We start from the raw sequence: 19,367 nt of genomic DNA, 5'->3' as shown, positions 1-19,367 counted from the left end.
AATACAGCTACATATATGCCTCGTAGAATCCCAGTTGCCTTAGCATCCGAAAGTTCAAGGATCCTTAGCTCATATATACCTCGTCTTGCTGCAGTTCTACGGTTCTGATACTGGAATTAGATCGGTTGCTCAACCATAAGTTTGTTCTCGGAGGTGCTTTGGGTTTCTCTTTGACACCACATTTCGTATAAAAATAGCGTGTAAACTACGAGTCCATGACATGCCAGAAATATCAATGGAGAGGCCAACCCGAGCCCCACCCATGCGTTGTCTGGAGTGAGTTCTCAACTCTTCTTCCTACAGACTTTTGGTTATCCCCAAAGTTTAAACTCTCACTGCAAAAATGCTCTTCTTTTCTGTACAACTTTATCTAAACTCAGCCGTCGCCTACGGTTGTGCCACGCGTCGCCAACCGGATCACAAGCGTGTGGCCATCAGGAAGTCGCCAGCCACAGCCACACAGCGATCCCGAGCTCAGGCAAACCCCATCGGCTTCACCACCACCACACCCCTGCCATGCCCATTGCTATTAATATTTCTTCGCCGTCTTCCAATCCCCATCCGCGATCCATTGGTTGCAGGCTTCCTCCGGCATGGCCGCCGCCGTCTCCACCATCGGAGCTGTCAACCGAGTCCCGGTACCGTGCTGCGTTCGCACATCACGTTCTTCTACTGTTTGATTGTACTGTATATAGCGTCTTTTCTGCTCTGGCTCTGAGTTGAGTTGCGTTTGTGTTGGTGTGTAGCTGAGCCTGCATGGCTCCAGCTCGGGAGCTTCGATCCCTAGCTCAGTGTTCTTGGGGAGCAGCTTGAAGAAGGCGAACTCGGTTCCCAGCCACGGGAGGGTCCCCACTCGCACCTTCAAGGTCTTGGCTGCAGACCTCGATGAGTCGAAGCAGACCGAGAAAGACCGGTGGGCGGGGCTCGCTTACGATGTATCGGATGATCAGCAGGACATCACCAGAGGGAAGGGGCTGGCCGATTCCCTCTTCCAAGCACCCACGGGCGATGGGACTCATGAGGCCGTCTTGAGCTCCTACGAATACATCAGCCAGGGCCTCCGTCAGTAAGACAACTGCAACAACCTCTTCTCTATGCAGCTCCATGGCATTTCTCTGTGTCTGCTTCGTAGAGACAGGGCCTTGACTACTGTTGTGATTTTAGGTACAACCTCGACAACACCATGGATGGATTCTACATCGCTCCCGCTTTCATGGACAAACTTGTTGTTCACATCTCCAAGAACTTCATGAACTTGCCCAACATCAAGGTGATCATTGTTCTCGTTGGTGGTGCACTGATACATGTTCGATGTGAATCTCACTGCGAAGATTTGTTGACAGGTTCCATTGATTTTGGGTATCTGGGGAGGCAAAGGGCAGGGGAAATCCTTCCAGTGTGAGCTCGTGTTCGCCAAGATGGGAATCAAGTAAGCTCGTATCATGTGGTTGAATCATTGATTTGAGCATGATGAACTGCTTAAAGAAGCTGATATTTCTTTGTTCTTCAATCCTGTAAGCATCGAACATACTGCAAATCTTAGAGAATTGAGATATCACAACTTTTTCCACATACCTCTGATCCATCAATATACGATCCACACATGCTACTACCAATGAATCTTTGACACTATAATCTTTACGACTCAGTTTTTGTTCCTTTGAACCAGAACAAATTGTTCATACAAACCCATAGAACAGAGAGTTTGCTAACAAGTAAATTTCATCACTGTAGTGTTAAAAGACCCTTAATTTACATATTTAAGTAAATTAACAACTTAGCTGCCGCTGCGTCTCTGTTCTGCAACTGCTAACCTATGCTTGATATGGTGCCATTGACAAGATTCATACTTGTATGCTGTTTCTCTGCATGGAAGTTTCACCATCAATATGTCCTGTTGTATTTTAATCTGAGTTCTATGACATCAGACCTGACTTTGTAAAATCATCGTTGTCCATCATCTTTTCTCCCTTTTGGCATTTGCCCTTAAAGATGTGAAGACAATGCCTGCGATTAATTATAAATCTGTCAGCATGAGAAAGATTGGATTCTAAGCAATCGATCATTCATTTTTACAATCTCAATTGTTGCACCTGTAATGAATCATTGCACATTTTGAACATATTCATGTGAGGCACTCTGATTCTATGAACACCCTGATCTGATATCTGAGTCAATTTCTGTGTTTCCCCACCTTGTAGAAGGATCAAATACTTGTGTCGTATGATTAGACTCTTGGTAGCTACTTTGAAGGCATTGTGAATTCGTCGGAGGCTCATGATCGATTTAACTGTCCTGTTTGCAGCCCTATAATGATGAGTGCCGGAGAACTGGAAAGTGGGAATGCAGGAGAGCCTGCAAAATTGATCAGGCAAAGGTACCGGGAGGCAGCCGAAATCATCAAGAAGGGGAAGATGTGCTGCCTCTTCATCAACGATCTCGACGCCGGAGCTGGGCGGCTCGGCGGCACCACCCAGTACACCGTCAACAACCAGATGGTGAACGCCACCCTCATGAACATCGCCGATAACCCAACCAACGTGCAGCTCCCGGGAATGTACAACAAGCAGGAGAACCCCCGCGTTCCCATCATCGTCACCGGAAACGACTTCTCCACCCTCTATGCTCCGCTCATTCGTGATGGTCGTATGGAGAAGTTCTACTGGGCGCCAACCAGAGAGGACCGCATCGGCGTCTGCGCCGGAATATTTAGGACCGACAATGTCGCCAAGGAGGACATTGTCAAGCTCGTCGATTCGTTCCCCGGCCAGTCCATCGGTAAGCTTCCCGAAACCCAAAACGAACATGAAGCTGGGTGTTCATCAGACTCGATCTTTAGCATCGAACTTAGCTGATGTTGCTTGTGTAATGCAGACTTCTTTGGCGCCGTCCGAGCCAGGGTGTATGATGATGAGGTGAGGAAATGGGTTGCAGAGATCGGGGTTGAAAGCGTGAACAAGAAGTTAGTCAACTCACTGGAAGGGCCGCCGACGTTCGACCAGCCCAAGATGAGCCTCGAGAAGCTAATGGAGTACGGTAACATGCTGGTGAAGGAGCAAGAGAACGTGAAGAGGGTGCAGCTGGCCGACAAGTACCTGAGCGAGGCCGCGCTGGGAGACGCCAATGAGGACGCCATTAACACGGGACAGTTCTACGGTTCGCACTCTCTATGTCATCCTGTCTCTTACGAACAAAAGATATGGTGCGTTGTGGCCATAGCTGATGCGTTAAGCTTACTACCCGTATGCAGGGAAAGCAGCTCAACAGGTGGGCGTCCCAGTTCCAGAAGGGTGCACTGATCCGATTGCCACAAACTTTGATCCGACGGCCAGGAGCGACGATGGGAGCTGCTTGTACCCCGTCTGAGTGTGTGGTTTTTGTGATTGATGGAAACATATCGGAGACGAGGCCTTTGTCTATGCATGGGGTGGAATAGCAGTAGCAGCAGTCGCTGTGTTGTAAACATACCTATGTGACTCTTTTAAATCCATTAACGGCTTTTATTCTTATGATTTGGTAAGCCTCAAGAAATAAAGACTCCACTTTTATTTATTTATTTTTTTTTTTTTAAAGAAAGTGAAAACTATTGGTGTGAACAACTTTTGAGCCGTGGCCTCAGGGCCGACGCGGCTCGGTTCAGGTCCGAATGGCGGGGGTCTTGCTCGGAGTCCCTCGGGGGTTACCGATACGGTCGGTTGCAGAGATCAAGTTATGTGGAAGCTCGTGGGGGCGTCCTGCGGGGAAGGGTTCCATTCTGCGGCATTGGGAAGAAACAGCTTCGTCTTCGTACCTGCACACAGGTCGGGTCGGAAGCTCGGCCCGACCCCTCCGATGATCAAGTCAATGATGTGGATTGGTGCGGTATTTTCCTCTGTCTCTTTTCCCCTTTTTTCCTCCCCCCGGGCGTTTAGAACACGAGGGTATTTATAGGGAAGTTTAGTGTTACCTGATGTGCCTGCCCGTAGGGAGCAGGATCGTACCTCTGATGGCGTCTGACATCGTTGTTGGCGTGGCGTGAGGGATCGAGCTTGAGCGATCGTTAATGGGCCTCGGCCTGTGTTCTGGTTCGTTTGACCCGACTCTGTTGGGTTGATCAAGGCGTGAGCTTCGTGTGGGTCAGCTGACGTCAGTCCGAGTCTTGTCGCCATTTATTGCCCTCATCAAAAACCATATGAGGTAATCAAAGCAGCAATCATATGAGATCAGGAGGGAAATCCTCCCTCCAAAAATAAATTGGCTAGCCAATTTACTAAGTGATTTCTCTCCCTAAATATATGTATCTTAAACTCCTCCTCATATATACTTGGAAAATCTAAAATATTCTCAATAACATTCCTTAAATGCTATGGTAGCTCCAAAAGGATGGTTGATATGTTGCACAATAAATAGCTAATGAATCTAACTCTATCAAAATCTTTCGCACCCAATGTTAACCTCTTTGAAAGCAATTGCTTTATTGAAAATTATCAACCTCCAAGTAGTATATTTGTAACCTATAAATAAAAGAATTGCATTACTATCCCTAATGAGAAAACCTATACCCGAGTCATCGGTATTGAACTTATGCCATGTTTGCTTTGGTGGATTCTATTGAACTCATAAGGGCATTCTCTACTACATCTCAAAATCTTTGTTATCAACATAATCCCACAAGAAAGCTATAGCAGTGTCTACAATATTATTAAGTGCGATATTTTTATTCGAAAATATAGCAGCATTCATAGCCCTCCAAATGAGCCATAAAGCAATCACAATGAAAGCTCTTGAGATTGGTGAGCTACTCAAAGGTCCTAAAGAACAAGAGAAGATCATCACAAAAAGGAGATGATAAATCTTATAAGAGCCCTAGTAAACATTGGTGAGATCAACTTCTTGTCACAAACTTTTTTAATCAATTTAAATAAATAGTTATGTGAATGAAAAGATAAAAAGTTCTCCTACTCTTTTTAAAAGAATTAGAGATAATATCATTAATAACACAAATGAATGACAATGAAGTAACACAACTAAGAATCCATTTATTAAAAAGAGGAGCAAAATGCATGAAATCAAGGGTTTTTAGAATAGCCTCCCAAGAAACTCATCATAAGCCTTCTCAAGATTAATTTTTACCATAATACAAGGTTTTCTCTTTTAAAATCATATAAGAATGCACAAGCTCTTAAGTAACAAGAACTTAAATTACTCCAAAAATAAAAAATAAAAAATAAAAGATAACTTTTAACGATCTTAACTAAAATATGATTATTAACATTGCATAAAAAAATTTGATGAAAATCTTTAATACTTGGGAATAAAAATCAAATGCCAAAGTTACTTTCCCCAAAAGGGCTAGGGAGGGAGGAAGAGAGTACCTGCGACCATGAAAGGGCGCCAGCGGCCGGAGCCGGGACACGCTTCTCTGGAGCCTTTCCTCGAGCGGTAGGAGCGACCAACGATGAAACCACAGCCGGAACCGAAGGATGCATAGGGGAAGCAACCCGAAGAGGAAGGAAGAGAGCAGGGGACGATGGGGTTTCCCTCATCATCCGAGAGAGGAGGGAAGAGGGAGAGAAGGTCTAGTTTAAGGCTACCTGTATTTGATTTGTTGTGATTGGCATGCAGACAATTCCCAAATATCGCTTTAATTTTTGAAAGGTATGGGGTAAAATGGAACAGAAGAAAAGGTGTCGTCGATCCATCTCTCTAAGCTACCAAATCTTGCTTTGATTTCTAGGACGGAGCTGCAGCAATCATCCTCTTGTTAATCAACATAACCATTGTTCTTTTCATCCTGAGAAGAAGGAAGAAACTAAGATTGGGAGGTGGAATACGGACCTCATAGGTTCTCCTACAACCATCTGTACCTACAGAATCTACTCGGCATCGGAGGCTTTGGACAAATCTACAAAGGCGGCATGCCGACATCCAAGATTTGCCTATGTTCGTTTAGATTCGTGCTGACCCAAATTATTAGGTGAACCAATTCGGAAATAAAGATCCTCTTTAACCGTCTGTTTCGACGAGCTAAAACCCCAATATCGAATATAATAATAGAGAAGGAATTGACCAGATAGTCGTCAAATTAGATCCACCTGGAATCTTGTCCGATCTGATTGTGAATCGGATGAACAAATTGACTCGATTACTACGTCGAGTTCATCAAGATTTCGGCTTTATCTGATGCATTAACATTCACCCATCGATTGACTCCAAATTAAATTGTGAAATGAAGTTGAACGAAGTAAGAGTTGGATACAACAGAAACGAGCAGTCTAAATATGTCTCGTACATTCACTTCGTCGAACACTTGTTAAGATGTTATACTATTGCCCCCTTGTAGATGTAGCTTCAGGAAGCATGATAGAAATGGTCAAATTCCATCGTCGATGTACATGTCATCTTTAGATGTATCTCATGTTGATATCTTTAGTTCAAAAGAAGATCCATATGTCTACTTTCTACTTCAACATGGGTTCTACTTTCTTGCTTTTGCTCGAGATAAGTATCTTAACTTCATCTTCATTGTAGCAGATCTCTTCTCACCTAAAAACTACGACAATCACATTCATTCAACCAAAAATAAAATAAAATGAAACTAAAACAAAGACAATCTCACAAGCTAAAAACTTTATCCAAACCATCTACGACGATAAAATTATCCTTCTCTCTCTAAATTACCACAACTCCACCCATGCATTGCATGTCCTCTCAAGTGCAAGTTTTTGTGAAGTCATGGGCGAGATTAGAAATGATTGGGTCAACGTTAGGCATCAGCTTAGGGAAGAAAGCAGACGAAGATAAAGAAATGGCCAAATGGTAGAGTAGAAGATACAGGTAGATGTCGTTTGTTGCGAATTAGGTCTGTAAATCCACCATCCCACTCAAGACTTCCATTGGTAGTTGAGGACAGTTTAACTGCCCGATTCCTTCCCTAAGTTCCGCTGCCGGTCTAACCCACGCCACCTTTTCATGCCTTATTATCTTTCTCACGCCTCCATCTACTGTTGCCAAAAGCTTCCCTCAACACCTCATTCCTTTAATCCTATTGGCGAACTCCAACAATACATTCACGTCGTAGAGGAGTCGAACGAGCATGGAGGATCGCCGCTCGGGCCGGCCGGCATCCGGCTCCATCGTGTCGGAGCTCGAGGGTACGCTTCTTAAAGACGTCGACCCCTTCCCTTACTTCATGCTCGTCGCGTTCGAGACGTCGGGCTTGGTCCGATTCGTGGTGCTGCTGCTCCTGTGGCCCCTGCTCCGCCTGCTCGACCTGTTCCGCCTCGGCCAGCTCGGGCTCAGGCTCATGGTCTTCGTGGCCGTCGCGGGAGTGCGGGAGTCGGAGATCGAGGCGGTGGCGAGGGCCGTGCTGCCCAAGTTCTACGTGGAGGACGTGGACGTGGCGGCGTGGAACGCCTTCAGCGCGTTCGAGCGGCGGGCGGTGGTGACGCGGTGCCCGACGGTGATGGTGGAGAGGTTCGCGAAGGACCACCTCGGTGCCGTCGAGGTAGTGGGATGTGAGCTCGAGGTTAGTCGATCCGGGTACGCCACCGGGTTCCTCAAGAAAGTAGAGAAGTCCTTGGCCGAGCAGGTGATGGCCGTCTGTGGGAAGGAGAAGGCTGATGTAGGTTTGTGCACATCGGCCTCGGCACAGTCATTCTCATTTCTGTGCAAGGTAAGTTGGAACAGTTCATTTTGCGGATGTATCGGAACGATTCACATGATTCTGATCTAAAATTCTTATCTTTCTAAGAGCAGGATTCTCCTAAGATCATATAAGTCCAAAAAAATTGTTGCTTCGCAATAGTTTGATAGAAAATTTTTATTTTCGAGATCAAACCCTCTGTAGAGACCATGAGAATTATATTTGAGTACAAAACCGATGTAACTTGTTGACGACGTAAGTAGGGAGGTAAACAGATGTTAACTACACTTCTTCAAGTATAAACAGAGTAGATAACTATCCTTAAACAGAGCAAATAACAACATTTGGTACGTGAGCAGGAACTACATCGCATGCCAGTCTCCGCTGACCCGGTGCACAACGAGGAAGAACAAAGACGACCGCCGCCGGTGATCTTCCATGACGGCCGCCTCGTGCGCCGTCCCACGCCATTCACAGCACTCCTCACCATTTTGTGGATACCATTTGGTATAGTGCTCGCCTTCGTCCGCATCGCGGTGGGTCTGACCGTCCCCATATGGGTCATCCCTTACATCGCACGCCCGTTCGGCGGAGCGCTCATCGTGAGAGGCCGGCCGCCGCCACCCGTCTCCGGCTCTACCACCGGCGTCCTCTTCGTGTGCACCCACCGCACCCTCATGGATCCGGTGGTCCTGTCGACGGTCCTCGGTCGCAAGGTCCCGGCCGTCACGTACTCCATATCCTGGCTGTCGGAGATCCTGTCACCGATCCGCACCGTCCGGTTGAGCAGGGACCGGCAGGTGGACGCGGAGCGCATCAGGAGCGAGCTTGCCAAAGGCGACCTGGTGGTGTGCCCCGAGGGCACCACATGCAGGGAGCCCTTTCTGCTGCGGTTCAGCGCCCTCTTCGCCGAGCTGACTGACCGGATCGTGCCGGTGGCCATGAACTATCGCGTCGGCTTCTTCCATGCGACCACGGCGAGGGGGTGGAAGGCGATGGACCCCATCTTCTTCTTCATGAACCCCCGGCCAATCTACGAGGTCACGTTCCTCAACCAGCTGCCGTGGGAGGCGACGTGCTCTGCCGGGAAGAGCCCGCATGACGTTGCCAACTACGTGCAGAGGATCCTGGCGGCCTCGCTTGGCTTCGAATGCACCAACTACACGAGGAAGGACAAGTACCGGATGCTCGCCGGCAACGACGGGACTGTCAACTTCAATTTGGCCTCGCCATTGGTGGAGCGAGCGAAGGAGGTGCTGCGGTTTCTGCGCTGGACTACGTGAGGGTTTCCCGACGTTTCTGCTGCTTGCCATGTCGTGTATCTTTGGGGTAGATGTTATGATGGACTCTTATACATACCGATATATACATTTCAATTGTCTTTGAATCAAATTTGAATGATAAAAATAACATATTCCTTGGAACAAAATAAAAACCTGAAAATGTCCATCTAATTTTGACGAAAAAGAATATTTGTATTATGTATGTCATTATATGAATCATTATACCATCAGGTCTTTGTATGACTGTACGTACCATTGCCTGCGTTGGATATGCTTGCTCTCTCTAAAGTTATCGTTCGTTCCACCACTTCACCCACGTCCGTAACAGAGACATCTTAGGTGAGGCAACCAACCATATGGAGACTAACATTACCTATGGATACCACAAGTGAGGTCATCGGCATTTATAGGATCCACACTCTCGGTATGCGTAGCCAGCTGAATCCTATCCGAAGATATCCGAGAGACCAGACATAAGAATCCGAATCAGTAGTCACCGGACCACTGCCTTCCGGTGGAGTGACACTCGAATAAGAAAGTGCATATAATTTCGTCCCTTTGAATCAACAAAACAAAGAAACTATGTACGTATTCTACTACAACATTACCGCAGAAATCTCCAAACATATCCTCATAGTAACAGCAACAGGTAATGAATGAATGATTGGAGCAAGAGAGTTTGGGAAGCCGCGGGCGTTTGAGCCTCCACGCCTTCCTCTCTCTTCAATCATGGCAACTAATGGTCGCCTTCTCACCTAAGCAAATCATACGGCCCTGCAATATGAATCACCAGATTAGACTCGATAGGTTGTGATCACCGGATGCATTGCCATCGTTAGTGAAAGATGACGTGATTAATCAGCCCCATCAATGTCGAAGTGGACGGCTCACTGCCAGCCCATACTCCACGAAGTTGATGTTCAACCACAGCATCATAATAATCCCTATCCAATTACCTGTTCATTGAATGTACGTGTTTCTTGGACTATCTCCACGATCTCATCTTCCAATCATGCACTAGTCGCTCCAACATATTCACCGAGGCATTTGGATTTTGAATCATTCGGACTAACTCTTGATATTTCTCAAGTCATTGCAGTACAATGATTGATGCACTGTGTTCACAGTACATGATGGGAGACTTCTAATTTCTTGGTCGCATTTGTATCGAATAAAAACGTGGCATGAGACTGTGGTTTAATGGCTACCAGCGTATCAGTCACCTGATCTTGATGTGGTGGCAATATGTAAGGAGGCAGTCGGCAATGGCATCCCACACCATTGGTATATGCTATCGCATCACCATCAGAATGGTACTCGATGCTGACATGATGACGGCATAAAAATCACGCAAGACAACGTTGTGGATGGCACTCATTGGTGTACGGTTGCCAACATTGTTATCATCCAAACGGAATATTATCAATGATGTGAATACCATGTCAAATGGAAATAATTGCTGACATGATGATGGTATAAATCATGTTAATTTGAGAGAAGTATATAGGAAAACTTTCTTCGTAATCCAAAATCATAAACATTCAAAGAAAAGAAAAAGGAACACTCTGAACAATCGTAAAAAAAAAGAGAAAAAAACTAAAAGTACCATCTTTTCCGGAGTCAGTTTGACTTGTAGTGCACACTGAACACTAAATTATTTAGCCGGACAAGGCCAACACAGCAGCAGTGCAAGAGTTGACGGGCCAAAGCTTATCCTTGCAGGAGCACACAAGCCATTGAAATTTCAACATAGGTCCACGGTGAGGTCTCCTATGTTGTCGTCTTCGCCTCTCTCTCATTGAAAGATGAGCTCTTGCGGTGCCCACTCCATCGGAGGCTGGTCTCTAATCTATCCTCATCGCTGATGAAGGTCGTGGGATTCTCCAGGATCGACGATAGATCACCTCGACAGTCCCCATTCAATGATCCCAAGACCTGCTCCATGGAAAACCCAAACGCTTGTTCCCCCGAAGGGGCCAAGCATTACTGTCGTCGTTTCGTGGTGCTCTGAAAAGGTTCTTACTGCTGTCCAATATGGTGACATCGTCATCATGTTCCAAGGTAGGACGTACTTGAAGCTGCGGTGCTGTAGCTCGTCTGCATAAATTCTAGAACCATAGCCGACAAAATGAAGGGTTTCATCAACACCATCGTAAAGCCAATAATAGTATATGTGATCCTTCCTTTTTGTATGAGCACTTGGTTTGATTCTTTATTTTGTACTCGGCGATGGGGTTTGGTGGGGTTGGGAAATGTGTCAGTGGTGATTTGAGTTCAATTCCCAGAAATAATGAGAGACAGCTAGCTTCGTAAGACCCAGTCTCATCTATACTGGACACAGCGAGAGATGGAGAGAGGCCGTGCATGGAACAGCTGCGTTAACGTATTAACTGGTGATTGCCATGCAGCGAGCGCTGTACTATTGTATCTAAGAGGAGGTCAGTGAGTGGAGCATCACGGGGGGAGTCCCCGCACGGGCGGTGGACCACGCGGTGGGAAGGCAAATGTCACACGTCTTTTGACATCGTCGTCCACCTTTGGCCGATGGCGGATGAGTTAATTGGAACAAGCGCCAGTTTTCTCTGAGCCAACAAAGCCAATGGTAGACGTAGCTGGAGCTACAATGACACACCATTGATGCGTTCGAGCGAAATGTGCCGTAACGATGCGTCGAGATTGTTAGTTCGTGACTCCGATTTCCTCTTCGGGAATCGCAGGTGGACTCCTCGAATGGATGATGACGAGGTGAGGCTTCTATTTCTTTATACAAGGCAAACGAGAAACGACAACGACGAATGCCTTGTCAGTGTTATCGCAGAAAGGGATACGAAACCACTACGCTCTTAGCGAGCGTCTCCAAACCCCACCCTCCCAAAACTCACCTTCCCCGAGCGAGCTCGCTCCTCCTCCTCTTGCCTTCTTTTGCTATTTAAAGAGCCCCGTCTCTACCCCGATCCCAGACTGCCTGTTTCGCACAGAAGAAAGAAGCTACACTATGGCATCCCCTGTTTCTGGTTCTATTCTCCTGTTTTTGTGCCTTCTCATGTTTCAAAACCTGAACTTGCTCTGTTTTGTGATGGCGGCACGGACTATGGCTCCTGATTCCAAGGCAAAGCCGCTTCTTCTTCCGCTGCGAACCCAGAAGATGTCGACTTCCAGCCTTCCGATGTCACCCAACAAGCTCCGGTTCCACCACAACGTCAGCCTTACCGTCTCCCTCTCCGTGGGGAGCCCGCCGCAGAACCTCTCCCTGGTGCTCGACACCGGCAGCGAGCTGTCGTGGCTCCTCTGCGGCGGCTCCACCACCGCATTTCCGTCCTTCCGTCCTCGCGCCTCCTCCACCTACTCCCCCGTTCCCTGCTCCTCCCCGACGTGTCGTGACAGGACGCGCGACCTTCCCATCCCGGCCACCTGCGAGGACTCCACCCGCCTCTGCCACGTCGCCCTCACCTACGCCGACGCTTCCTCCTCGGAGGGCACCCTCGCCTCCGACCTCCTCCGCGTCGGCGAGTCATCTCCCCTGCGCACCGTCTTTGGCTGCATGACCTCAGCCTACTCCTCCGCCACCGGTGACCTCTACGCCGCCGGCATGCTCGGCATGAACAGGGGCGCCCTCTCCTTCGTCTCCCAGACCGCCACCCGCCGCTTCTCCTACTGCATCTCCGACCGCGACGCCGCCGGCGTCCTCCTCCTCGGCCACGACACCCTGTCCTTCCTCCCCCTCAAATACACCCCCTTCGTCCAAATCGCTCTCCCCCTTCCTTACTTCGACCGGGTTGCATACTCCGTCCAACTGGAGGGCATCCGCGTGGGCCGCACGCTCCTCCCCATCCCCAAGTCGGCGCTCGTCCCGGACCACACCGGCGCGGGGCAGACCATGGTCGACTCGGGGACGCAGTTCACCTTCCTCCTCGGCGACGCCTACAGCGCGCTGAAGCAAGAGTTCCAAAGGCAGACAAAGGGGGTCCTGCCGGTGCTGAACGAACCGGACTTCGTCTTCCAGGGGGCGTTCGACCTGTGCTTCCGGTTACCAACCGGTTCCGGCGCGCCGCCGAAGGGGTTGCCGGCGGTGGTACTGATGTTCAGTGGAGCGGAGGTGGCGGTGACGGAGGAGCGGCTGCTGTACCGGGTAGCTGGGGAGCGGCGGGGGCGGGACGAGGTGTGGTGCTTCACCTTCGGGAACTCGGACTTGGTGCCCATGGCGGCGTACGTGATCGGGCACCACCACCAGCAGAACCTGTGGGTGGAGTACGACCTGGAGAAGGGCCGCGTCGGGTTCGCTCCCGTGCGCTGCGACCTGGCTAGCCAAAGACTCGGTCTGGTGCTGTGAAAGATAAGCGCCGCATCGACGGCCTTTTTGGGGACCTTCCGCCAACCTTTTGACCTGTAGTCTTAGTGTTCCTTTCCTTTTTTGTCTCTCCCCCTTTTTTTCCCCTTTAAAAAACTTAATCGTTGGATAAGCTGTCGCTTCTGATGTTTGGAGCACATCGTTTTACTCCACCTGTTGATATATATGTATATATACTGTGAATCTAAACTCAGGATTCTGTGGCTCTCTTTCCTCCATTTTCTCTCTTTCTTTTTACTAGTGTTCTTCATTCTGAATATTTTTCATGTATCATTTCACACCTAATGAAATGAACAAAGATCTTTAACCCTTCGTCCAAGGAAGAAAAACTCTCTCTCTCTCTCTCTCTCTCTCTCTCTCTCTCTCTCTCTCTCTTAGCAACCAATTATATATTCCCTACTCTTTTGCAAAAGGTTTATTCTTTGCCCAAACAGCATGGAAAACTTTGGAAAAAGAGTTACCGTCCTATGCGATTCCCACCAATTCCGTTCCCGTCCACTTCGCCGTCACCATCGGCCTTTCAGGCTCTCCTCTGAGATACACGCGCCATTAGGTAGCGACCGAGTATTATTATGCTTCTCGTATTCGTTTGGATCCGAACTCGTCTTCTGTAAGCTTCGATTTCAAGATCGTCTCCATCTTATGAACATGTATGGGATCAGAAATTACGATAGAGGGAAGAGGAGATTGGCAGGGGCGCGGATGGGGATGTGCTCCATCTCCCTTCACATGGATTCATGTACTCGGCCTGAGTTCTCGACGCGGTTTTAGCTATCGGACATCAATCAACGCGCTCGGAGTGGAGGAGCGATTTGTCACATCTGTGACCGAAAGTGAAGTAGCAGAGAGACGATTCCGTCGCCTTCCTCGGTAGGGAGACACGAGAGTATGATACCGACACAGATGTTGGCTCGAGTCCAAAGATTCACCGAGTCACTTGTCTTCTTCATGCTTCTCACTACTTTGCAGAGCACGGGTGGAGTTGCAATTTCCAGAAGAAAAAACTGGTGCTCAGATGCTTCTCACAAGCAGTGGTTTCTCAGTTACAGGGATTACATAAGACCAGAAAGAAAGAATTGTGGTTGCAACTCTTGCTTTGATTTAGTATCATAAATTTGAACACATAAAATTGGGCCAAACAAAGAATCTAACAAATTAACATTCCATTATCGATTTATAAAAAAATTAAAAAAATCATAGTAGAATGCTAAATACTTGAGATTTATCAAATCCAAATTTCTACTGCTCGCAGCAGAACCTCTTTCTCTACAGATTTGCGTCAACAAGAATCCTCTGCTTATTCCATACTCGATAGCTCTGGCGTTCATAAGATTATGCTTTAGAAAATCTTCATAAAATTGAAAATAATATTATCAGTGCATAAATAATTATTAACTGACTGATACAATTTTATATTTTGCTAATAAGCACAATGTATAATGGGTTATTATTCTCCTCACTAAATTTAGAATTATCTTCTGGATTCATTGTTAAGGCTGTCTCATTTACACGGATATGAGTATATACAATGAAAAGACAATCCTTCCATCTATTATCATTCTTTTGATTGCTACAAATATTAAATACCTCCAAGAGAAAGGCCTTATCCAGATCAAAGACTTCTTTTTCGGTCAATTTTTCTTCCTCGAATGAGTCTTGATAGATCAGATCACTCGATACTCAATAGCCATAGAAAAAAAATGATAATCCATCGTATTCTTCATATTAATTTCTTTGCTTCTACGTCTGTATCATCCTATGCCCAACCCTTCCCTTCCTCACCGGACGGCAGAGAAGGCCGTCTTCAACCGAGGAAGGAAACCCAAATGCAACCACAAGAGGAGGCGGCGGTACATGCTGTAGGTCCTCTTAATTCAAGGGTAGTCTCTCCAGCAGACGAGCATGGTGACGCAGCGGCTTATGATGTAGAACCTCGCCCTCTGCTCCTTCACCAGCCTCGCGCACCGGCTCGCGAACGGTGACCGCGTCGCCGTCGCCATGCTGCTGCTGGTCCTCCTCCTCCTCCTCCTCCTCCCCTCCTGCACGCTCCCGGAACCCTTCCACGAGGGGCCACCTTCTCGCCTGCTCCCCTTCTTGGACAGCTTCCACTTCTCGTCCATGCTCGGAGGCTCCACGGTCGAAGCAAACCTTTGTTTTCTGGTTCCTCTACTCCGCGACCTCTCCCTCTCAGACTCGGTACTCGTACAGATGGAAGAACTACTAGCTAAAGAGCGACGATCGAAGCGAGAAGAAAGAACAAAACAAGAGAGTGGGTTTATGCAATTGACAGAATGAATCCATGAGGAAACCTCCGACGCAGATTTATACAGGAAGAAGAAGATAAGGAAGAAGTTGGGTTCTTCACGTCTCTCCGCCCACTTTTCTCGTTCATATGGGTGGACGGTCTCAGACGTGAGATCTAATCTTGTTGCACGAGAATCTGTTCCGGAGGCCACCTACGGGGTCGCCTTTGCCTCGTCAAATGCTATATCTACTCCACCAGCGAATCTTGGTCGGCTTCCCTCTCGAGTTCCGACGCCTCGTCGATCCTTCCCTTCTTCTTCCGGACTCAGCACATTCATCACACATCACTTAATTGAAACTTCCACCAGACGTTCTCATGTCGATGGCTTTTCATCTTAATTTCTCACGGTAAAAAAATATGAAGGGGTTATTCTGTGCAAGTCATTAATGCCGGGATCGGTGAAGATTCATGAACCAAAGTTGTGCATGCATGTCCTCCTTTGTCTCAGACCAGACCAGACCATCATAATCATAATGCCGAGCCATGGAAAATAAAATATGAGATTTGAAGACCAACTTTATCTCACTAAATCCAACTATTTTATTACTTGAAAACTTGGTCTTGTTGTTGAACCCAATGGTTCTGCTTAAAAGCAGTACTAGCATGCATGTATTTAAGGGAAACGGAGTGCTAACACTATGATTTGCCTGCATGCATTGCATGGTGGTAATCAATCTATGGGCCCATTTGTCTGCCATGTTCATGGGATAGCCTCAGTTTCTTAGTTATCGCAGCAAAATGACACCCACAGGGCATATGCAGGACGAACCTGTCAAAGATTTGGGATGTCCGCAGACCCATACCAACCCTAATCGACCAACCTCGTGCAGGAGCATCCGTGATTTGATTCAGATGCGTCCGTTTAAGCCTCAGTTCTGACTCTCCAATTTTAAATGGAAAGACCTATTCATCGAAGCTCATTTGTCCTTGGCTTTCCAGCAGAAATGAAAGGCGGAGGAAGAAGACTCATCACAGGATGCACTTGTTTCTTCATCCTTTAGCCTCGTTAGGGCAGCAGAAAGCTTCTGCAAGGCATGTGAGGTGCCGAGACATAGCGCCGCTAGGGATGCCCGGAGAAATGAACTCCACATGACTCCATGTGATCTTTATACGCCGAAAGCAGTGGACCAAAGGCCTTGGAAGAATGAAACAAGAAAGATGAACTATTTAATCCTTGTTTCTTTCAGTTCATCATCACCAATGAGGTCTTCAGACCGGAAGAAGGCCAAACGCATGTGGCCCTCATATTAATACAATACTATGCCACATATGCTGAATTTTATGCCTCCCATAGATATCTGCAACCAATGTCGTTTAGGATTCTTTATCTCGAGCTTTCTCCATTCGCCAAGAGAAAAATCCTTCTACGAAAACACTACAATGATAATTAGATGAATGTTCCACCAAATGAAGAATCTTCAGAGGACCACTGCATGCCTTTTTTGTCTGCAGACATTAGAACACTGAATTCATTCTTATTCTTATTCTTGCTTTCACGACAACTAATTAACAAGTATCATCGAATAAGCATCCTTCTCGTCCGATCTGCAACAGTCTCAAGCAAAATCAAGTAAAAGTTCCTTGTGCTTGTCATCTCGATGTCGATGCACTACAACTACAACACAACTTGAACCAGCACAAAGCTAAGACAGCATAATTCCAAGAACATCAAAACCCCAATATTTTCTTCCCCCATTCCAGAAAAACAAGTAAACACCAATTCATTTATCATTATGATACCAACTACATTAACGGGGCCGCAGACAATGAATAAGCCTACAAAAAATCACTACCATCGTTGCAGCAAAAGGTTCCAAGCACTACATATATCAAGAATCCTAACCATACCTTATAGCATCTGTTATCTACAATAACCCGCCATATACGCCGAATTCACGCACAAGCCTCCCTCCTCGAAAACAGGGCGAAGAGGGCCTCGAGGTCGGGCGGGTGGAAGTAGCCGTTCTTGGGCGGATCCCCCCTCTTGCCAAACGCCACGGAGGGGGACTTCTTCTTAGGCGGCGCGGGGCAGCGGACCGCAGCCGGGATCCGGAACTCCGCCCTCTTCGGCGTCTCCCATCCGCCCACCGCCACCTCCTCCTCCTCACCAGGCCGCCCCATCTTTATCTTCTGCATCTCCATCCTTCCCGCTCCCATTGTTGTGTTGGGATCCAAATCCAATAAGACCGAGAGTATATAGGGAGGAGAAGAAGAGTGGTGTGCGGTGGAAGCCAAGGTAAGGCGGTGGAGTTGGCAAACGCGTTTCAAATTGGGCGGGAAGTGGGTCTGCACCAAAAGCGAGAACTAAACCGAATATCCATGCTTCATTTGTTTCATACCACACGACATACCCTCCATTTGATTCGAGGAAGATACGTCAGACTATTACGACCGTGAAAGAGTAGTCTCTTAATGAGAAATAAAAATACGACGAAATCCCACAGTGTCCGCGTTTCGAGGCGTCGTTTGTGGTGGTGAACGAAGACACGTGTAACGGGCCAAGGAGATAAGGGCGTCGCTGTAGTTTCGGTGTCGGGCCCGCCGCAAACCAGCAGTCACGCTCCGTCGGTGGTGTCGTGTGGGGACGCCGTCGGCCTCTTCTCCCGGGTTATAAAGTGTGTCGCACGAGTTCTGTAACGCCCGTTATACAGACGGACCGGTACGGTGTGGACGCTGACATAAACCCGAGCGGACCGAGCGAGTGGGGAGGAGGAACGTCGCCATGGATGGGAAAGGAAAGCTTTGATCCGGCCGTCTGCGATCCAACGGTCTTAAAAATCCCAATGAAAAAGGACAATAAAACTAAGAAGAAGACCAAAAAGCCCATTACAGAAAACAAATCAATTACGAAGGCCCATTTATGTGGGTATCTCTTGGAATAATCGATCTTATCGAATAGTTGCGTGCATTACATCAGTGATATCGTGGCATAAATATGATATTCTAAAAATCATGCAAAGCAATGATGTTATTATATCTTCCTGCCATGTATCTTGTTTGATAGGAACTGTTGCGCCAACTCGCGCACAGCATTATTGCTTGGTGTCCCCAGGCTTTCAATTCGCAAATATTCAATCAATAAGATGCATGCATTTATGTATTCTCCAGCTAAGTCCAAAGGGCGGCCGCTAATAGCACCCTGTGCTCTGTTTGGGTTGGGTGCAACAGGAGTATTTATTTCTTCCATCAGCTCTCAAATAAGCTGCTCACGAATAGCGGTGTGACACTGACACCGTCAGATGGTAGGGGTATTCTTCGGCACAAAGTTGCGATCCAATCCATTATCATGTACAAGAGTCTTGTCTGACGTCTCTCGTCACGGACTGTGTGCATCATTTCAACTCCAGGATGCATGCAGCCGGGCATTGGGATGCAGCATCATATCTTCTTGTGATGGCAATGACAGTCGAGGATTCGGACTTATCATCTTCGTGTCGTGTACAAACTGGCAGAACCAGGTGCCACTGGTCGCTTTGAACTATGATATGGAGCGATGAGGATGGGACTTGTCAAGAGACAACGGACCACGGGACCGTGTATCTACAGTACAGTAAGTACAAGAGTAAATGCTAGTCCAGCAAGCGTGGGTCGATGCTGATGCAGCCACAGTGAGTTTGTTGAAACGTGAGCTGCGTTTCTTGGACTCTGATTTAGAGGAGAAGAATGGATAGCTGGGAGGCATCCACAGCATGCCACAGCGGGAGGAGAGGGGGGAGGGATAAGATCACGTGTACTCGGTGGTCTTCGAGGGAGGAGTCTTCGGATGTAGGTCATACGTTACTTGCTTGAGGTTTTAATTAAAGAGAA

At 47.5% G+C, this 19,367-nt stretch overlaps 3 protein-coding genes and 1 long non-coding RNA gene across 4 annotated transcripts; 3 read left to right on the top strand and 1 right to left on the bottom strand.

Moving 5' to 3' along the window:
• The first annotated feature begins 478 nt into the window (after window positions 1–478).
• LOC135605977 (ribulose bisphosphate carboxylase/oxygenase activase, chloroplastic-like) lies at window positions 479–3,509 on the top strand. The gene is made up of 7 exons (XM_065096638.1): window positions 479–638; window positions 747–1,066; window positions 1,165–1,270; window positions 1,344–1,429; window positions 2,306–2,778; window positions 2,875–3,156; window positions 3,251–3,509. Exons 1-7 carry the CDS (start codon window positions 594–596, stop codon window positions 3,364–3,366), a joined length of 1,428 nt encoding a protein of 475 aa, XP_064952710.1. The 5' UTR covers window positions 479–593; the 3' UTR covers window positions 3,367–3,509.
• On the bottom strand, window positions 1,357–5,936 carry LOC108952131 (uncharacterized). The gene is made up of 3 exons (XR_010484625.1): window positions 5,818–5,936; window positions 5,355–5,723; window positions 1,357–2,007 (listed from the first exon to the last, which is right to left on the bottom strand). It is a non-coding gene; the product is annotated as an uncharacterized LOC108952131 (long non-coding RNA).
• Window positions 5,937–6,931: 995 nt separating this feature from the next.
• On the top strand, window positions 6,932–9,016 carry LOC135605976 (glycerol-3-phosphate acyltransferase 5-like). Its single transcript, XM_065096637.1, has 2 exons — window positions 6,932–7,654; window positions 7,984–9,016. Exons 1-2 carry the CDS (start codon window positions 7,076–7,078, stop codon window positions 8,905–8,907), a joined length of 1,503 nt encoding a protein of 500 aa, XP_064952709.1. The 5' UTR covers window positions 6,932–7,075; the 3' UTR covers window positions 8,908–9,016.
• Window positions 9,017–11,787: 2,771 nt separating this feature from the next.
• LOC135605975 (aspartic proteinase PCS1-like) lies at window positions 11,788–13,473 on the top strand. Its single transcript, XM_065096636.1, has one exon. The coding sequence runs from the start codon at window positions 11,903–11,905 to the stop codon at window positions 13,235–13,237; it is 1,335 nt and encodes a 444-aa protein (XP_064952708.1). The 5' UTR covers window positions 11,788–11,902; the 3' UTR covers window positions 13,238–13,473.
• Window positions 13,474–19,367: the final 5,894 nt, after the last annotated feature.

Source organism: Musa acuminata, chromosome BXJ2-2, assembly GCF_036884655.1.
Source record: "Musa acuminata AAA Group cultivar baxijiao chromosome BXJ2-2, Cavendish_Baxijiao_AAA, whole genome shotgun sequence".
In the NCBI taxonomy this organism is placed as follows: domain Eukaryota; kingdom Viridiplantae; phylum Streptophyta; class Magnoliopsida; order Zingiberales; family Musaceae; genus Musa; species Musa acuminata.
This window is presented reverse-complemented; position numbering and strand designations above follow the sequence as displayed.